General features: G+C 41.1%; 1 protein-coding gene across 1 annotated transcript; it reads right to left on the bottom strand.

Annotated features, from left to right (window-relative positions):
• Positions 1 to 9,807: 9,807 nt before the first annotated feature.
• On the bottom strand, positions 9,808 to 13,293 carry SOST (sclerostin). The gene is made up of 2 exons (XM_010073060.1): positions 13,074 to 13,293; positions 9,808 to 10,229 (listed from the first exon to the last, which is right to left on the bottom strand). Exons 1-2 carry the CDS (start codon positions 13,291 to 13,293, stop codon positions 9,808 to 9,810), a joined length of 642 nt encoding a protein of 213 aa, XP_010071362.1.
• Between the last annotated feature and the right edge of the window lie 1,427 nt (positions 13,294 to 14,720).

Here is a 14,720-nt window from a genome sequence, read left to right as displayed (position 1 = left end):
GAGGAATGCAATTACAGGATAGACTGTAGAACCTAGTGCATTCTAAATGACATCATAAATATTAAATTACAATTACTAACAAAGGTGCTTTCCATTAAAAAGACTAAGGAAAACAATAAATTCACTTAATCAGATTTACAGAATGTATAATTCAAAATATATTGACAAAAGCAAGCTGTCAGCGTAATAATTTGTCTCCCTGTCTGCAAAATATGACATGATACTTCTTCCCATTTCAGTAAGAACAACCTAGGACACAGACAGCACAGAACAGAACATTTGTATTATAGTAATTCAAACTACCTGTTTAAGTTAGACAAATGAAAAAAAAAATAGACTCCAGCCCACACATTGTGGCCTGGCACAGAGAAACATCCAAAGATGAATGCAGCTGATGAGATTAATTTGTCGGTCCCTTACTTATCACCTACAGATTGAGGCTTTGTACATTATGAGGTCATTTCCTGCTGCACGCACAACGTGCTATTTCAGCTTGGCTCCATCCAAACAGCGCAATTTGCTGTGGCTAGAAGGGCCCAGAATTACCGCCCCATCCCACTGTCACAGTGCTCCCAGAGTTAGTTCAGCCACCTGGCCCCCGAGTGTTAGCTCTACCATGGGCTTCTGCTAAGGGTGGCATGTGAAAGGTCTCTTTCTCTTTGGTCTGTCTCACGCCTGTCACTTTTTGTCCCTTTGACATTTTAAATACGGGAATTCACAAGCTCTACTCCAGGATTTTCTTGTTTGCACTCACCTGTGTGCTGGGGTTTGTTCAGTCACGTTCTTCTCTTCACTACATGTGGTGGATAGTTCGTCTGGAAGAAGCAGATGTTGTAGGGTCACGTAGGGTCGCCCCTCTCGTGAAGGCAGTACAAGGAGCAGAGCTGGGACACTCAGCGTGCCCAAACGGCCACAGCCCACAGTTTGCTGAACTGTTTTCCCGGTGAACGTGGAAGTGTGACCTGAACCATGGTAGTGGCTTTAACCAGCACTTCAGTGAGTCGCAGCTTAATATGATTCTTGAAAAGCAGCCAGCAGAGTTCTTCTAGAAGGAAGGTTCTGGAAGTCCTTGCAGGAATCCAGCACTTCCTGCTGGCCTTCAGTAGCCACGGATGACGCAGCACCTTCAGAGCCGGTCAGCCACACCTGCAGAACCAAGGCAGAGCTGCTCCATCGTTTGTCTTAAGCAGGCACAGGAAGCTCTGTCTGCATCCACAAATGAACATGACAATTTCTCACAATTATTGTATTTATTGTACAGTGTAAACAGAGTTCAGTTTATTGTTTTTTAACTTAATAAGATCTGTGGGGTTCTTGTTTCTCTGTGTACAGCCCCTGGCATAGTGTGCCCCTGAAGACAGAGCAGCACCTCTAATGAACAGTTTATTTTTATCTGCCCAGAATGGATCGTGTTTGTGTGTTACTCGCACTACTACTCTAGCTATGTCCACCTTGTCATTTCGGTTGGAATTGATCTTTCCTGTAAAATGCTACCAAGAATCAAAGCAGTCACAGAGAGGAAGTTTTTCTGGTCGACTGTTAGAAACAAAATCCTGTCTAGTACCCGGAGCCATTCAGAGTATTGTTAAGGCACGTGCAGTGTGGTAATCTGATTTCAAAGGAGGATTAACAATTTACCTATACTGACCGATACTTAGTATTTAGCTATGGGACCTGAAAACAAGATATTGTTCTAATGACATTTGAAGTCAGTGGAAAAGTTTATATTGGTGTCATTACCTGACTGCAGGACCCATTTCTACGCGTGTCTTTGCTCCTGAAACTTTCTTCCTTGATGTACATTTCAAACCTAGTAGTAAGTGTCTTATCGTGAACTCAGTAAATCTGTACAACAATATTAACTGAGGCTGATTATCCACCAGGCTTGCATGTGCATATGTTTGTGTTTTGCATTATATAAATAGCTGCCCATCCCTGAGAGCAAGATAAGACACAAGTCTTTGAACTGCGGGAAGGACAACAGAAATGACTGACAGCAGCAAACCCGTGAGACTGGTTGAGATTTAATTTATTTGTACAGCATGCGTAGGGAAGGGTCCTCACCTCCCGTTTTGGTAATGATAAATGACAAGATGTCGACAGTTATTAATTAAACTGCCTGGCATAGCAATGTACACAATGATAAGACCTAAGAAATGTGTAGCATTCCTTCTACCCCATCATGAGAATGAGGCCCCTCCACTGTTCTCTGGCACAGCAGAGATTAGACTTAAGCATCAATATTCCAGTACAAGCTGGCTACCTAATAACTGCCTGAACACAGCGCCCTAAAAATTGAAATCCTCTCTCACGTAATGTGTAGCAATTAAACTGCAGCATTCTTTCTGCAGGAAATGTTTCTCTTGTGTTGTTCCCACAGATTGTGCTACAACAACAATTTTAGCCTCGTGAACTATTAACCAATTATAAAGGGATTTTCTCAGTCCACTTTAACCAAGGATCAAAGACAAAAATGTTTTTTTTTTCTTGCCAGATATTGTAATTTAGGATACAAAACACGAGGCATACACAGGACTCAAGACTTTGGTCAGTCAAACAGAATGGGCTCAGGGCAGGGGAGCAACTCACACCCCATTTCAGTTTTTCTGATTTCACATGCATTTTCTCAATTCATTGGAAGTCTGTGAAATTGTCTGTCCTTTCTCTCCCCTCAATAATGATTTCCTGATAGCTCTACTTTTGTTTCTAGATATGCAGAAATTCATCATGAATGAAAAGTTTCTGGTACTGAGCACCACCCTCAATCTGAAGAACAATTTTAGAAGAAAACTATCACTTTTAAAACTAAATTCTCCTGCTAATTAGACTAGAAAAAAAAATAAGGCCCCGCAAATAGCAAAACCCTCCAATGGGAGAGTAATTACCTTAATTTAAGCCTTATTTCTGGTTATAAAAAAAAAAAACAAAACAACAAAAACAACACAAAAAACACAACAACCACCCAATTCTAAAAGCATGTTGTGCAGACTTGGAAGCATTAGAGTTAAATACTGCCCATTTTATAGTGAAAGGGAAGGAAATAGACAAGAGGAAGGAAGGAAGGAAGAAGAGATTAGAGAATCTGACAGATGTAAATAGTCTCAGAGGAGCCACTATGTCCCAAGGCCTCTCCTAAGGGAAGTTTTAACACCAAATAATCTGGTAGCCTGAATGAAGAATGACATCACTTATTTATTTAGCCAGAGTTGAGCTGTTTTCTTAAGACATTGAAATAACCTCATGCCACAAGCATTAAATTGCTGGCAAAGTGATAAAGATGTCTGTTTAATTTAGGGGCTTGATGACCACAAAATAAATACACTTTAATTCCTTGGTTTGAGAGTATATTTAAGTTGCCTGGAAAGCCATGAACAAGAAAGCTTGAGTGTGAAGGTTAATACTACAAACAGCCTGATGTGGGAGTCTTCAGCAGGGAGGAGATGCATGACTTTGGACTAGTAACTTAGTGAAGGAGTTGGGGTTGCTTCCCTTTGAGTTGAAAGTGATGGTATTACCCTTATGGACACCAAGCACAGACCAACGTTCACATCCTCAATGCTGTACAAATTCACAAGAAAGGGAAAAATTCAATCTAAAGTGCTAGTGCTAAAGTGTTGTCACAACTCCACCTAGATCAGTTTGGATCTGAGTAGCCAATATGTGGCCAAAGAGTGGTTCACATCGCACGCTGCCTCACCTGCGATGGCTGAAAGGGGTGTTCATGGCGCCAGCGTGAGCCAGTCAGCCCCGGTAGCACCAGGGAGAAGCAGGGCTGGGATGGATTACGACCTTAGATGCTAAAGTGTTCAAACTGACACCAGGCTGAGTGGTTGATACTCTGGAAGGAAGGGATGCCATCCAGAGTGACCTTGACAGGCTGCAGAGGTCAGCCTGTGTGAACTTAATGAAGTTCAACAAGGCCAGTGCAAGGTCCTGCGCCTGGGTCGAGGCAACCCCAAAAATGGGTACAGGCTGGGCAGGTGAGTGGATTGTGAGCAGCCCTGCAGAGAAGGACTTGGGAGTGTCAGTGGATGAAAAACTGAATATGACCTGGCAATGTGCGCTTGCAGCCCAGAAAGCCAACTGTCGCCAGCAGCGAGCAGCAGGTTGAGGGAGGGGATTCTCCCCCTCTGCTCCGCTCTGGTGAGACCCCCCCTGCGGTGCTGCACCCAGCTCTGGGGCCCCCGACATCAGAAGGACCTGGACCTGCTGGAGCGGGGCCAGAGGAGCCACGGAGATGGTCCGAGGGCTGGAGCAGCTCCCGTGCGAGGACAGGCTGAGAGAGTTGTGGGTGTGCAGCCTGGAGAAGAGAAGGCTCCGGGGAGACCTTCCAGCACCTCCCAGTGCTGAAAGGGGGCTACAGGAGAGCTGGGGGGGCTCTGGATCAGGGGTGCAGGGACAGGACAAGGGGTGAGTTTTATGCTAAAAGAGGGGAGATTGAGATTAGATATTAGGAAGAAATGTTTTCCTGTGTGTGGGGTGAGGCAGTGGCCCAGGTTGCCCAGAGAAGCTGTGGATGCCCCATCCCTGGGGGGGTTCAGTTTGGCCACACATTGTGATGCAGTAGAGGTGAGATAATATTTTGAAAACAATATTTTTGTTCCTTATACTTTTATTTCAGAAGTAGCAGGGCTTGTGCTAATGAGTTTTATCTATACTCAGGTTTTACTGCTTCGTTCTACTATCTTCTTTTCACAGTAAAAACTTGTCCTCATAAAAGAGCAGAGAGAGTTTTTAGGGTTGAAAGAAATAGATAGTTCATAATACAGTGTCAGGAATGGTTAACGGATACAGAAGAATCAGCATTGCTTCCTTCCTACAGTACGATTATTATACTCTAGTGAGAATAAAATTCATTTTGGCATAAAAAATACAGAAAAGCATCATATTCCTAATTCAGTGAAAAGTCAACAAGGCATCATGAGCCCTGTCATAGAATCACAGAATGGTTTGGGCTGGAAGGGACCTTAAAGATCATCTCATTCCAGTCCCCCTGCCATGGGCAGGGACATCTCCCACCAGCCCAGGTTGCCCAAAGCCTCATCCAGCCTGGCCTTGAACCCCTCCAGGGATGGGACATCCACAGCTTCTCTGGGCAACCTGTCCATGAAACACTGCAGCTTGACGTTACAACTCTCCAACATTCAGTGTAAAAACCGCTCCCACGATTCCGGGAGCTAGAGAGAAATATCCATTGCTTTTTACATAACTGGAAAAACTTTGTGTAGAGTTGTCCTTTGATGGCTCTAAGACTGAAAGGGGGGCGGCTGCACTGTTTTGTACAAGTGAACAACATCAGCTGCGTTTGTTGCAAGTTCTGCAACATGTACTGGCTTTATTTTAAACCAGGGGTTATTTTAAAGGTGGACTTCTATATTTGCCTGTCAAGGGGAGTTTCAGTTAATTCAAATTTCACGTTACAGCTGCACAGTATGTCCAACTGAAACTCAAGCTGCATATAAATATGTTCTATGTTAATTTAAGACTTTTGAGCCTGTTTACTATAGAAAAGTTGTTGTCTGTGCCCATATACTGCGCTAATTTGAGTGAAACAAGCTAATTATAAGCTGATGTCATATGGCTAAAAAAATACGTGTTTATTCCTTGGGTATTTCACGATGCTGACTTTCTCAACCACATTTGCAGAACACGTGCATACTGCGTTTTCTGGGCCTAGGGCCTCACTGTATAAAGTTATGTTCTTTATTGTGCAATTTGTAATTAAAAAGTTGAGCCTCATGCAAAATCTTGGGGACCTTGTGGATACCATCAGGCTGTTTGTGCAGCCTGTAATCTTATCCTTCACTGAATAACAGCAGGATTGTATTTTTGCCAGAAAAACAAATAAAATAGGCACACTATTTATTGTAAGTCAGTGAGCATATATTGTAGAGAATGTGCCATGGTTCATTGTCTACACAAGTTAAAAATAAAAATGGGGGACAAATGAATACTCAGAGCTGATTTTGAGAAATCATGAATCCTGTCTTTAAAAAGCAACTTGATTTTTTTTCTGTGGACTACCCATAATGACAGTTCTTCAGTTGCTGACAGGCAACAGTCTTCTGCCAAGTCAAGGTAAATTCAGTGAGTTGTTACTACTTATAGTCCAGTAGCACCAAAATGACGTACTATTGTGCTATTTTATTGTAAATATTGCAATGAAGAAATTCGCTTTTGCCTGAAGAGTTTACGGTCCTGAAGAAAAGCTATTTAATGCTTCTGTAACAGGAGCACACAGTAGGTCTCTGCCCATTACAAAGCCCCTTTTCTTTTTTTTTCAGGATCTTCTCTGCACAGGTAAATAATGCTTTAGGCAAACACTGACACAGATTATTAGACGAGTAAGTCCCTCTCTGAATTTCTGTCTTGTTCTAGAGCCCTCCTGACAGCTGTAATATGTACTAACATGAGGCTAAAATAACGTACACATTTATTAGAGTTCTTTAAAAAAAGAGAGAGAGAAAATTAACAAATAATTAAATATATAAACCCAAATGCTCTGTTTGAAAAGAACCTACATGGAGTCAGGGGGAGGGGGATGTAGCAGTCTACCTCTGTGAAACATCCCATGTTTTGATTTTTCCAGCTGTTTGCAGAGCACTACCATATCATAGAATCACAGGATGGTTTGGGTGGGAAGGGACCTTAAAGCCCACCCAGTGCCACCCCCTGCCATGGGCAGGGACACCTCCCACTAGCCCAGGGTGCCCAAAGCCTCATCCAGCCTGGCCTTGAACCCCTCCAGGGATGGGGCATCCACAGCTGCTCTGGGCACCCTGGGCCACTGCCTCACCCCCCGCACAGGAAAACATTTCTTCTGCAGATCTCATCTCCATCTCCCCTCTTCCAGTTTACAACCGTTACCCCTAACGGAACATAAATCGCAAAAGAGGTGGTTGGAGGGGACTGTTTCAGGAGTAAGATTGCAGACGACTAAGCATATCTGCAGACTGCTCATCTAATCCACTTTTAACCCACGGTAAGAAACCAGTGAGAAGCAGCTCTAAACAGGATGGGCATTGAGGGGAAATGTGGTAGTGTAAGTGCCTCAGGACTCCCTGTCCATTGGTATTCTTGAAAAGCTTTTATACCATGCAAAGAACCAATCACTACGTTCTAATTCAGAAAACTGCAAGATTCTGAATGGTAGCTTAACAGCAGCAAACTTTTGAACTTTTGGTAGAAAACTTGTGGAAGGAGTGGGATTGTTTTTGGAAGAGGACATCTTTAGGGTGAAACATCTGGGAGAAAGATATTACTGGTTCACTTGCAGCAGGCCCTGTACTCCTGAACTGCCTGGAATCCAGCACGAAGCCACAGATGAAGTGGAGTAAGTCTCTTTCACTGGCTTATCACAGTCAACATTTTAAAAACAATATTCTGGTAACTTCAGATTCCAGTGAGACTGTTGAATCGATTTTTAGAGGAACTGAACTGCTTTTCTTACTTAAGAAGCACTTGCAGGTGTTCATGCTGATTTAAAAAAAAAAAAAAAAAAAGCTGCAAGTGCCAAATTCATAAAGTCAAATATACGTCTGGAAAATGTTGTCACAAGTATGACAACATATTTTTATATGAGGTATCAAATAATAGTAGTGACACCTTATCTACTGTCTGTCTTGAAAAAGCTGTTCATCTTTACAGCTGTATTGAAAGATCTCCATGCTATGAGTCCAAGCTCAGTTTTCCCTGATTTAATTGGAAAATATCTTTGTTTCTTAAAGAACGTGGCCTTATAAATGAAAATGGGCATAGGTCTACACTATCAAATTTTTAGAAAGTTTAAGTGTTCCTTGGCAGCACTTGGAAGGGGATTCTACACTTCTTTTTTTTCTATTAGAGAAATCTGAAGCAATCAGATTTCAATCAATAAATCTTGATTGACAGTTCACAGACTTCTTGCTTTCTTTGGTGGCTATATCAGGTTGTGAACATACGCATCAGGAGATGTCACTGGGAGTACGAGGGAAACTGAACCCAGCTGAGTTTTTCTTCCCCTGAGGGAGGTTTTTATTCCTTCTGAGGGAAGCAGAAATGAGAATATTGAAATAGTTCCAAGCTCCACATCTGCCCAGGAAGACTTTTTCCATGAGAAATGTTGTGCATTGGAGCAAGAAGTTCCAGGATGGAGTTTCTTTAGAGATGTGTGGGTTATTGATTGAGAATTAAGGAGCCTGACACTCTCTATCCCAGAAACTGGAGTCGACACCCTGACTGCTGTGTAAGTCGCTGGCTTTGCAGCATATCAGCTTTATACTATAGCTGAAAATTAACGAGTCTTCCTGTAATTAATCATTATTTCTACTTTATTAACAATTTATTTAAAATTTAAAATAACAGACCAATATTTTCAAAGCAATATTACTTGTCATTCTCTACAAGGAAAAACATGGCATAAATAATTTCAGAGAAAAAAATAAATACGGAATTCACTTTCTGAAATAATACCTTCTTTCTCTAGGTTCTGGTCCCACATAAAATAATTGCAAAATCTATCAACATCACAAATTTTCCATAGTTTATATGATTTCAGCATAAACTCTACACAGAAAATAAGAACAGTGAGGAACTATCTTCATCCCAAACTGTGTTCGTCTGATACTAGGCTTATCACTTCTACAGGATATATACAGCATGTGACAATTCACTTTCTAATAATATTCTTCAATGTAAAATAACAAATATTAGTCTGATTGTTGAGAAGCTAAGTAAAGGAAAGTTGCTGTCAAACTAAAGACTTACCCAAGTTGCACATACCAAAGACTTTTCTAGAAGAATTCATGACTTTAAAACTAGCAGAGGCTCACTTTTAATGCAGAACCAGCACCTTACTCCCAGAACTTGGCTTGCGCAGTCTTAGCGCTATAATTCAAACTCTACAGAATAGAAAACGTAAATTGAGACATGTAAACTGAAGTCAATTGTGTTCTAGGAAATAAGGAATAATCAATATCTTTTATGTTAAATTATCCACTTGTTAGCTGTTTACAGGACAAATACCAGTGAGGTTATCTGGTTTGCGGGGAGCATCCATTTCATAAATCTGCTCCACTTAGTGGAATTTGTTTAATTGTTCCTAAAACAAAATAATTGTCCCTAAAACAAATATGATTTTAGTTGTCAAATCTCAGTTTTTAATCAATTCATCCTACAGTCTTTTAATTAAAAGTATGAAATATATTTCTCACATTTTTACTTTTGTTTTGAGAGCACAAGTGTCATATTTGGATTTTTGTGTTTTAGAGGAAACAACTGGGGCATGAGGACATCTGACAGGATGTCAATTTCCCAACAGTCTGACCTCAGCCACTGTAACTGTTGAAATCTCTGCTATCACTACCTTTCCACAATTTATTCAGAGTGGTAACTCTCCAGGTGCTGCCCTAATTGCATGCTTGTCCTGCATCATGGCACTTATAAAAGAGGGAAGGGGATCTCGGTGTTCTTTTCACACAAAGTGAGCAGAATGACTTCTAACAAAGTGTGATTGTCACCGTAACAGCTTCACTTTCCTCTGCCTTCCTACTTGTACGAGCCGCACGACCTCAGGTGAATCTCCAAGGTGTACCTCTCCTCTCAGACTGAATTTAGGTGTTGCTACCTCCGGCTCAGTTTATCTCATTCTCTTACCAGACCATAACTGCCATAATCTGGTAGATTTTTGACTATGGGAGCCTTTGACCCAGCTTAGCAGAAGGAATTGGAACCTACTGCAGTCAGAACGTCATGCTGTGGCCTGAGAGAGCCATTTGATGTTTTGTAAAATATCCGGAGCTGCTAGGCTGTGCCACTCAGAGCCGCCTTCTAATAAGCATTTTCTAACTCATGCTGGTTGGATTTGCTGCTCCTGGCTCTGGAGAGACGGGGCTTCTTGTTCTTCTGAGGCCTGGCAGTTTCCTTTCCGAAGTTCTTCAGCTCAGACTGGTTGTGGTAGCGAGTGTAGCGCTTGCATTTGCAGGATGTGACAGCTCGGAATTTGTAAGTCCGAGTCTCATCCTCAGGACAAGCCATCTGGATGCGCTGCGTGCGAGTGTGGGCAGGACTGCAGCGGTAATCCAGGGCGTTCTGACGCCACCACTTGCCTCTGCCAATGGAGTTGGGAAGGAGGTGTGATGGGACGCACTGGCCAGAGCAGACCAGTTCCTTGACGGGCTTGATGCTGCGGCAGGGCCCCTCGGTGACGTAGCGGGTGGTTCGCATTTCTCTGCAGCTGAAGTCGGAAGCATCTGCGAACAAAAAAACCACACTCATTACTGACTGCTTTCTTCCCCATCCTTGAGAAAGTGCTTTTTTTTCTTTCTGTAGAAGATGTCTAGCTCTGAGCTAGATACAAGCTGGACATCTTGAATGGCAGATCTTGGGAAGAGTATCTGCAAACACTCAGTTGTGCAGCTTCTGAATATTTGGCCACCCTAGTTATGATACTCTTGAATAATGATGTACAAATTGATGAATAAAATATTTCTCTTGCCACTAGGTAAATTCCATGTCAGGGTTGTGCAGGTGGGCATTGGAGCTTCTGAAGTGTAACCCCAGCAGCAGCAGCAGCTACTTCATGGGAATTTTTGATGGAATTCTCCTGGACTCTTTTACCCGTGGGCAAAACCTCACCCCATGGCTCTAGTTTACCTCTACTGACTTCAGAGGTTGACTCCAGGTTTAAATTCTTTTGCAACAAAGAAAGAGTTCCTTTAGTGATTTTTAACCAGCATAACATGTTCCAGGTTATGGAAATTAGCAGGTAACAACAGTGCTAAGGAATTCCCACTCTTCAAGGATTAGGATTTCCCAGTTTACTGCTCTGTGATAATCTCACATAATTTCCTTCAGACAGTCATCTTCTGGCTGATTAGGGAATTTACAGTGAGTTTTCCCCCCCGTTTTCTCAATGGATAGCTATAGGCAAATGAAACATTAGGAAATACAAGATATTTTAGCATTAAGGATTTAGAAAAACTTTCCAATTGTAAGAAGATACTTTTTTTTTCTGAAGGTGTTTCTTTTGCCAAGTGACATGCTTCGGGCATTAACTTGTTTGGAAGACTCAGAATTTGATTTTTGAAGGTGTTTATTAAAGGACTTCATCTAGATAAACACATGTTAATGTTCTTCTCTTAGTCGAAAGGATAGTTTTAACTCAGGAACACTACTTGTGGTGGAAATCCTCAAAGGTCAGCTTACAAATAGAAGGCTGTGTCTGTTAGGCCCCTTCTTTGCTGTGCATAAGGTGGTTCCCTCCTTAGTACATCAAAAGAGAATTCTGACCCTGAGGCATTAGTGATAGAACAATATTTATACAGACATTTTAATTTTTGTTTTTCCTGTGAAGTACAGAAACATGATTTTTAGTGCTCAAGTTTACATATATCAAAGTACAGCTAGTCAGATTTCATTTTTAAAAAGTTTTAAGGGCTGCATTAATTAAATGAAATTATCCTTGTCGTAATGCTGTGACAAAAATGCTGACAACTGAGCTCCATGTGCACTTAGTCCAATCCTCCCAAGTTCCCCAAGCATTTAAGAAAATTATGTCTGTCTGTGTAAAAAATAAATCAGGTGTATTATACCACCATAGCACATAGGCAGAAACAGTTCAATATATGGGCATCTGCCTCAGCTATATAGGTTCATCTTCTCTCCACATATGTCCTGTCCTGTATGTGTGCAGGTTCTGCATACTGCAAAATTATTCTTGGTCCAGTGCAATGCCACGTGTCCCAGGAAGGCCTGGCCACTTTGGATCATAATTTTGATTCCTTGCGTTAAAGATGTTAAAATAAGTATCTAAGACCATTGCATATCTTAAATAAGTCCAGTCTCCTTCACTCTCTTTCTTAAGTAAATGTCCTTTCCAGTTCAAAAAATGTGCATGTATCAGTGGGACAGATTACCCCTAGTTGAAGTCAGTGTTGTAAGAGGATGAAAAATGAAGGTATTCAGATGCAGCAACAAAACCTGCATTTACCTGGTGGTTGGTGGAGCTACCTGTGAGATGCAGAGTGGAGAGGGATTTAAGACCCTTCTAAAGTAGCACTCTCAAAAACATTACTTTGTTTTTTCTTTTAAAATATTGTTAATGCTATGGTTTTAAACACCTAACTGACAGCTGCAACAGAAAAACACAATTCCTTTATAGAAAAAGAAGGCTACCTCAGATCTGCCATGCACAGTAGTAGAAACTGTAAGTTCGAGTTGTTGCTATGTGTATTTGTTAGCCAAATGTATCAGTCTGGAGGACCAGGTTTGCCCCATTTGCCAGTAGAATGCTTCTTTAAAATTACCTTTGTTTGGTGCTAACTCCCCATCTTCCATACCTCCTCACAAAGCTTCTGTTTTGCACCATTGCTAGTGTTAGACATTCAGCCAAATGCAGTGACAGTATATCATGAAGTATGTCAGTGCTGTTAAAGTAGACAAACTGATGCCGAGATTGCACACCTCTGCAAAATGAAGTCCCCCACAATTCATTTGGATTGGAATTCCTTTTAGGAGTGCTTTAACTGTTCATAACAGCTTTTTTGGCTGCTGGAATCTGGCTGAAAATCTGGCTGTTGGCAAAGGACAGTGAGCAGCACACCTCTCTCATCTAGCTGAATGCAACCTCCGTGTGCCATTCTTGCTGTGTGATCTTAGATATTTCTAAATATTAAGAATTTATATTATTATCTCCACAGACAACTCATTGCCCCATCCTAATATCAAAGAGAAGATGACTTGTGATATTTTTTCACAGTGCTTGCAAGCACAAAACACAGAGAAATTTAAGTAATATATGCTACAGGTTTTATGTACAGGACTTGTGTCAGCGAAGAGCAGCTGGGCAGAACAGGAATGCATATTGTAATACCTAAGGATTGTTCAATAGAGAGACCACATTTTTCACAAGTAAACTCTGGTAGGTCCCTTCTAACATTTACATTGATACTTCAACAGTAGATGTAACTCCCTATCACCTACAGCATTAGGTCCACACCAAAAGGTTTTCATAAATAAACATATATGGTAAAAGTATTCTTTAACAAACTGCCTGTTAGGGTCCAAAACAGTAACAATGATCTTATTTTTCTTACCGTTAAGGTCTGGAAGTTGTTGTATGTGTCTTCCTCCATGCTTTGCCTGGTTCATTGTGTTGTTGTTGCTGAAAGTCTGCTCCACCGGTGTTTCTGTATTTTCAGTGATCTCAGGAATGATTTCTGTAGCATCATTTTTAAACATTTGCCACCCTTCCACAGATCGAAATGCAATTTGTATCAAGACACAGACAGAGCACACAGCCCAAGCGAACTGCATGGTGGCAGCTCACAGATTAGCTTTTCAGCACCCTGACAGTCTCAGATCCCAGGCAAAGGCACATTATTCCCCTTTTTTAAATCCTTTTTAGAACCAAGCCAGCCAATGACTATACAAAGTGGGAAGGGCCAGACAACAACTCATTCATCTCAGCTTTTGTCAGTGTGAAATAAAATGGGTGTGTGGGGGTGGATTGGTGAAAATATTCTACAACTTCTATGTAAAAACTTCTCATATGCACTTCATTTTTGCACTTGGTGACAATGGTGATTGACAACACTAGGATGAATTGCAACCTGACAAGTTCTTCTGCAGCTTTTTCTGACAATGGTGTAATTAAACCTGCTTCTACTTCCATATTTGAATCTTTGGCTATTGTCTTCTCCAAAGGATTTTCAGACCTTTTATTTTTACTGTTGTTCTTTCTCTCCCCTCCCACCCCCAGTATAAAGTAAGCAAATCTAAAACTATAGCTCAGTAGTTATGCTTTTCAGTCTCTGCAGGCAAATGATTGGGAGGAGTAGTGTTTTGTTGGGTTTTTTTCCTTTTACAAAACAACGAGCTCTACATTTTGCTTTACAAATGTACTGGAAGAAACAGGAAAGAGCTTCTTTACAAAATGAGAAGTTGTTTAGTTTAATTTTCCTTAAAAACCAGGCTATTTGGAATATGTTAGGGTAAACAGCCAGGATGTTGTACATCATGCTTTTTCCTGTGTTCTTTCTGACATTTTTATCACTTAAAAAAGATTGCATTTGCTTTAAATTCAATGCCTACTATTACTTCTGCTGACACTCTGCGCAAGTGTTGAATATAGGACATTTGCTTATTTTAAACACAAGAACACGACCAGACTGATTTCCATTCATGATGTAACCAACAAAAAGAGAGAACTGATGACCTTATATCTAGGGCACCTAGGGCCCAATGTGTCTTCATGTGTCATGTTTTAAATCTCATCTGCGGTATTCTTCTTCCTTGCAAAAAATAAGATGATAGTGGTGATAGTTGCATCATTCCTTTGTCCCAAGACTACATGCCCTTTCAAGTTATTTGCAAACGATGTCAGGCTAAATGCATTAATTGGAAAGCATCTCAGTTTTCAGTAAGGTTAGATACTACACTGAGTTCATCACAGCTACTGAAAGCAAATAATTTGCTTAAAGCAGTAGAGGGACGCCCATGTGTGTTACTGCAGTGTTTTGTTGCATACATCCTCATGAAAATATTTCACATAGAAGAGATTAAAAAATTATTCACTGTCTGAATTTTCCCTGCTACTGTAAGATTCATTACCTAAGGCTTGCATTCCATTCTGACAGTTCCCCTGACCTGGCATGGAAAACAGGTGTCAACAAATTTAAAGTGGAGGTGTGACCTTGATGATAAATAATAGATTTAAACAACAGCAATGACCTGAGGACATG

The sequence above is a fragment of the Pterocles gutturalis genome, unplaced genomic scaffold (genome assembly GCF_000699245.1).
Source record: "Pterocles gutturalis isolate BGI_N339 unplaced genomic scaffold, ASM69924v1 scaffold97, whole genome shotgun sequence".
In the NCBI taxonomy this organism is placed as follows: Eukaryota; Metazoa; Chordata; class Aves; order Pterocliformes; family Pteroclidae; genus Pterocles; species Pterocles gutturalis.
Note: the sequence above shows the minus strand (reverse complement) of the source record. Positions and strands in the feature narration are given on the sequence as shown.

Bases quoted from the DNA above. Each gene is read 5' to 3' on its own strand.
- SOST (XM_010073060.1), bottom strand. From the start codon at position 13,293: ATGCAGTTCGCTTGGGCTGTGTGCTCTGTCTGTGTCTTGATACAAATT. The intron at 10,230-13,073 runs GTAAGAAAAATA...TTTTGTTCGCAG, and splicing joins ACAACTTCCAGACCTTAACG to ATGCTTCCGACTTCAGCTGC.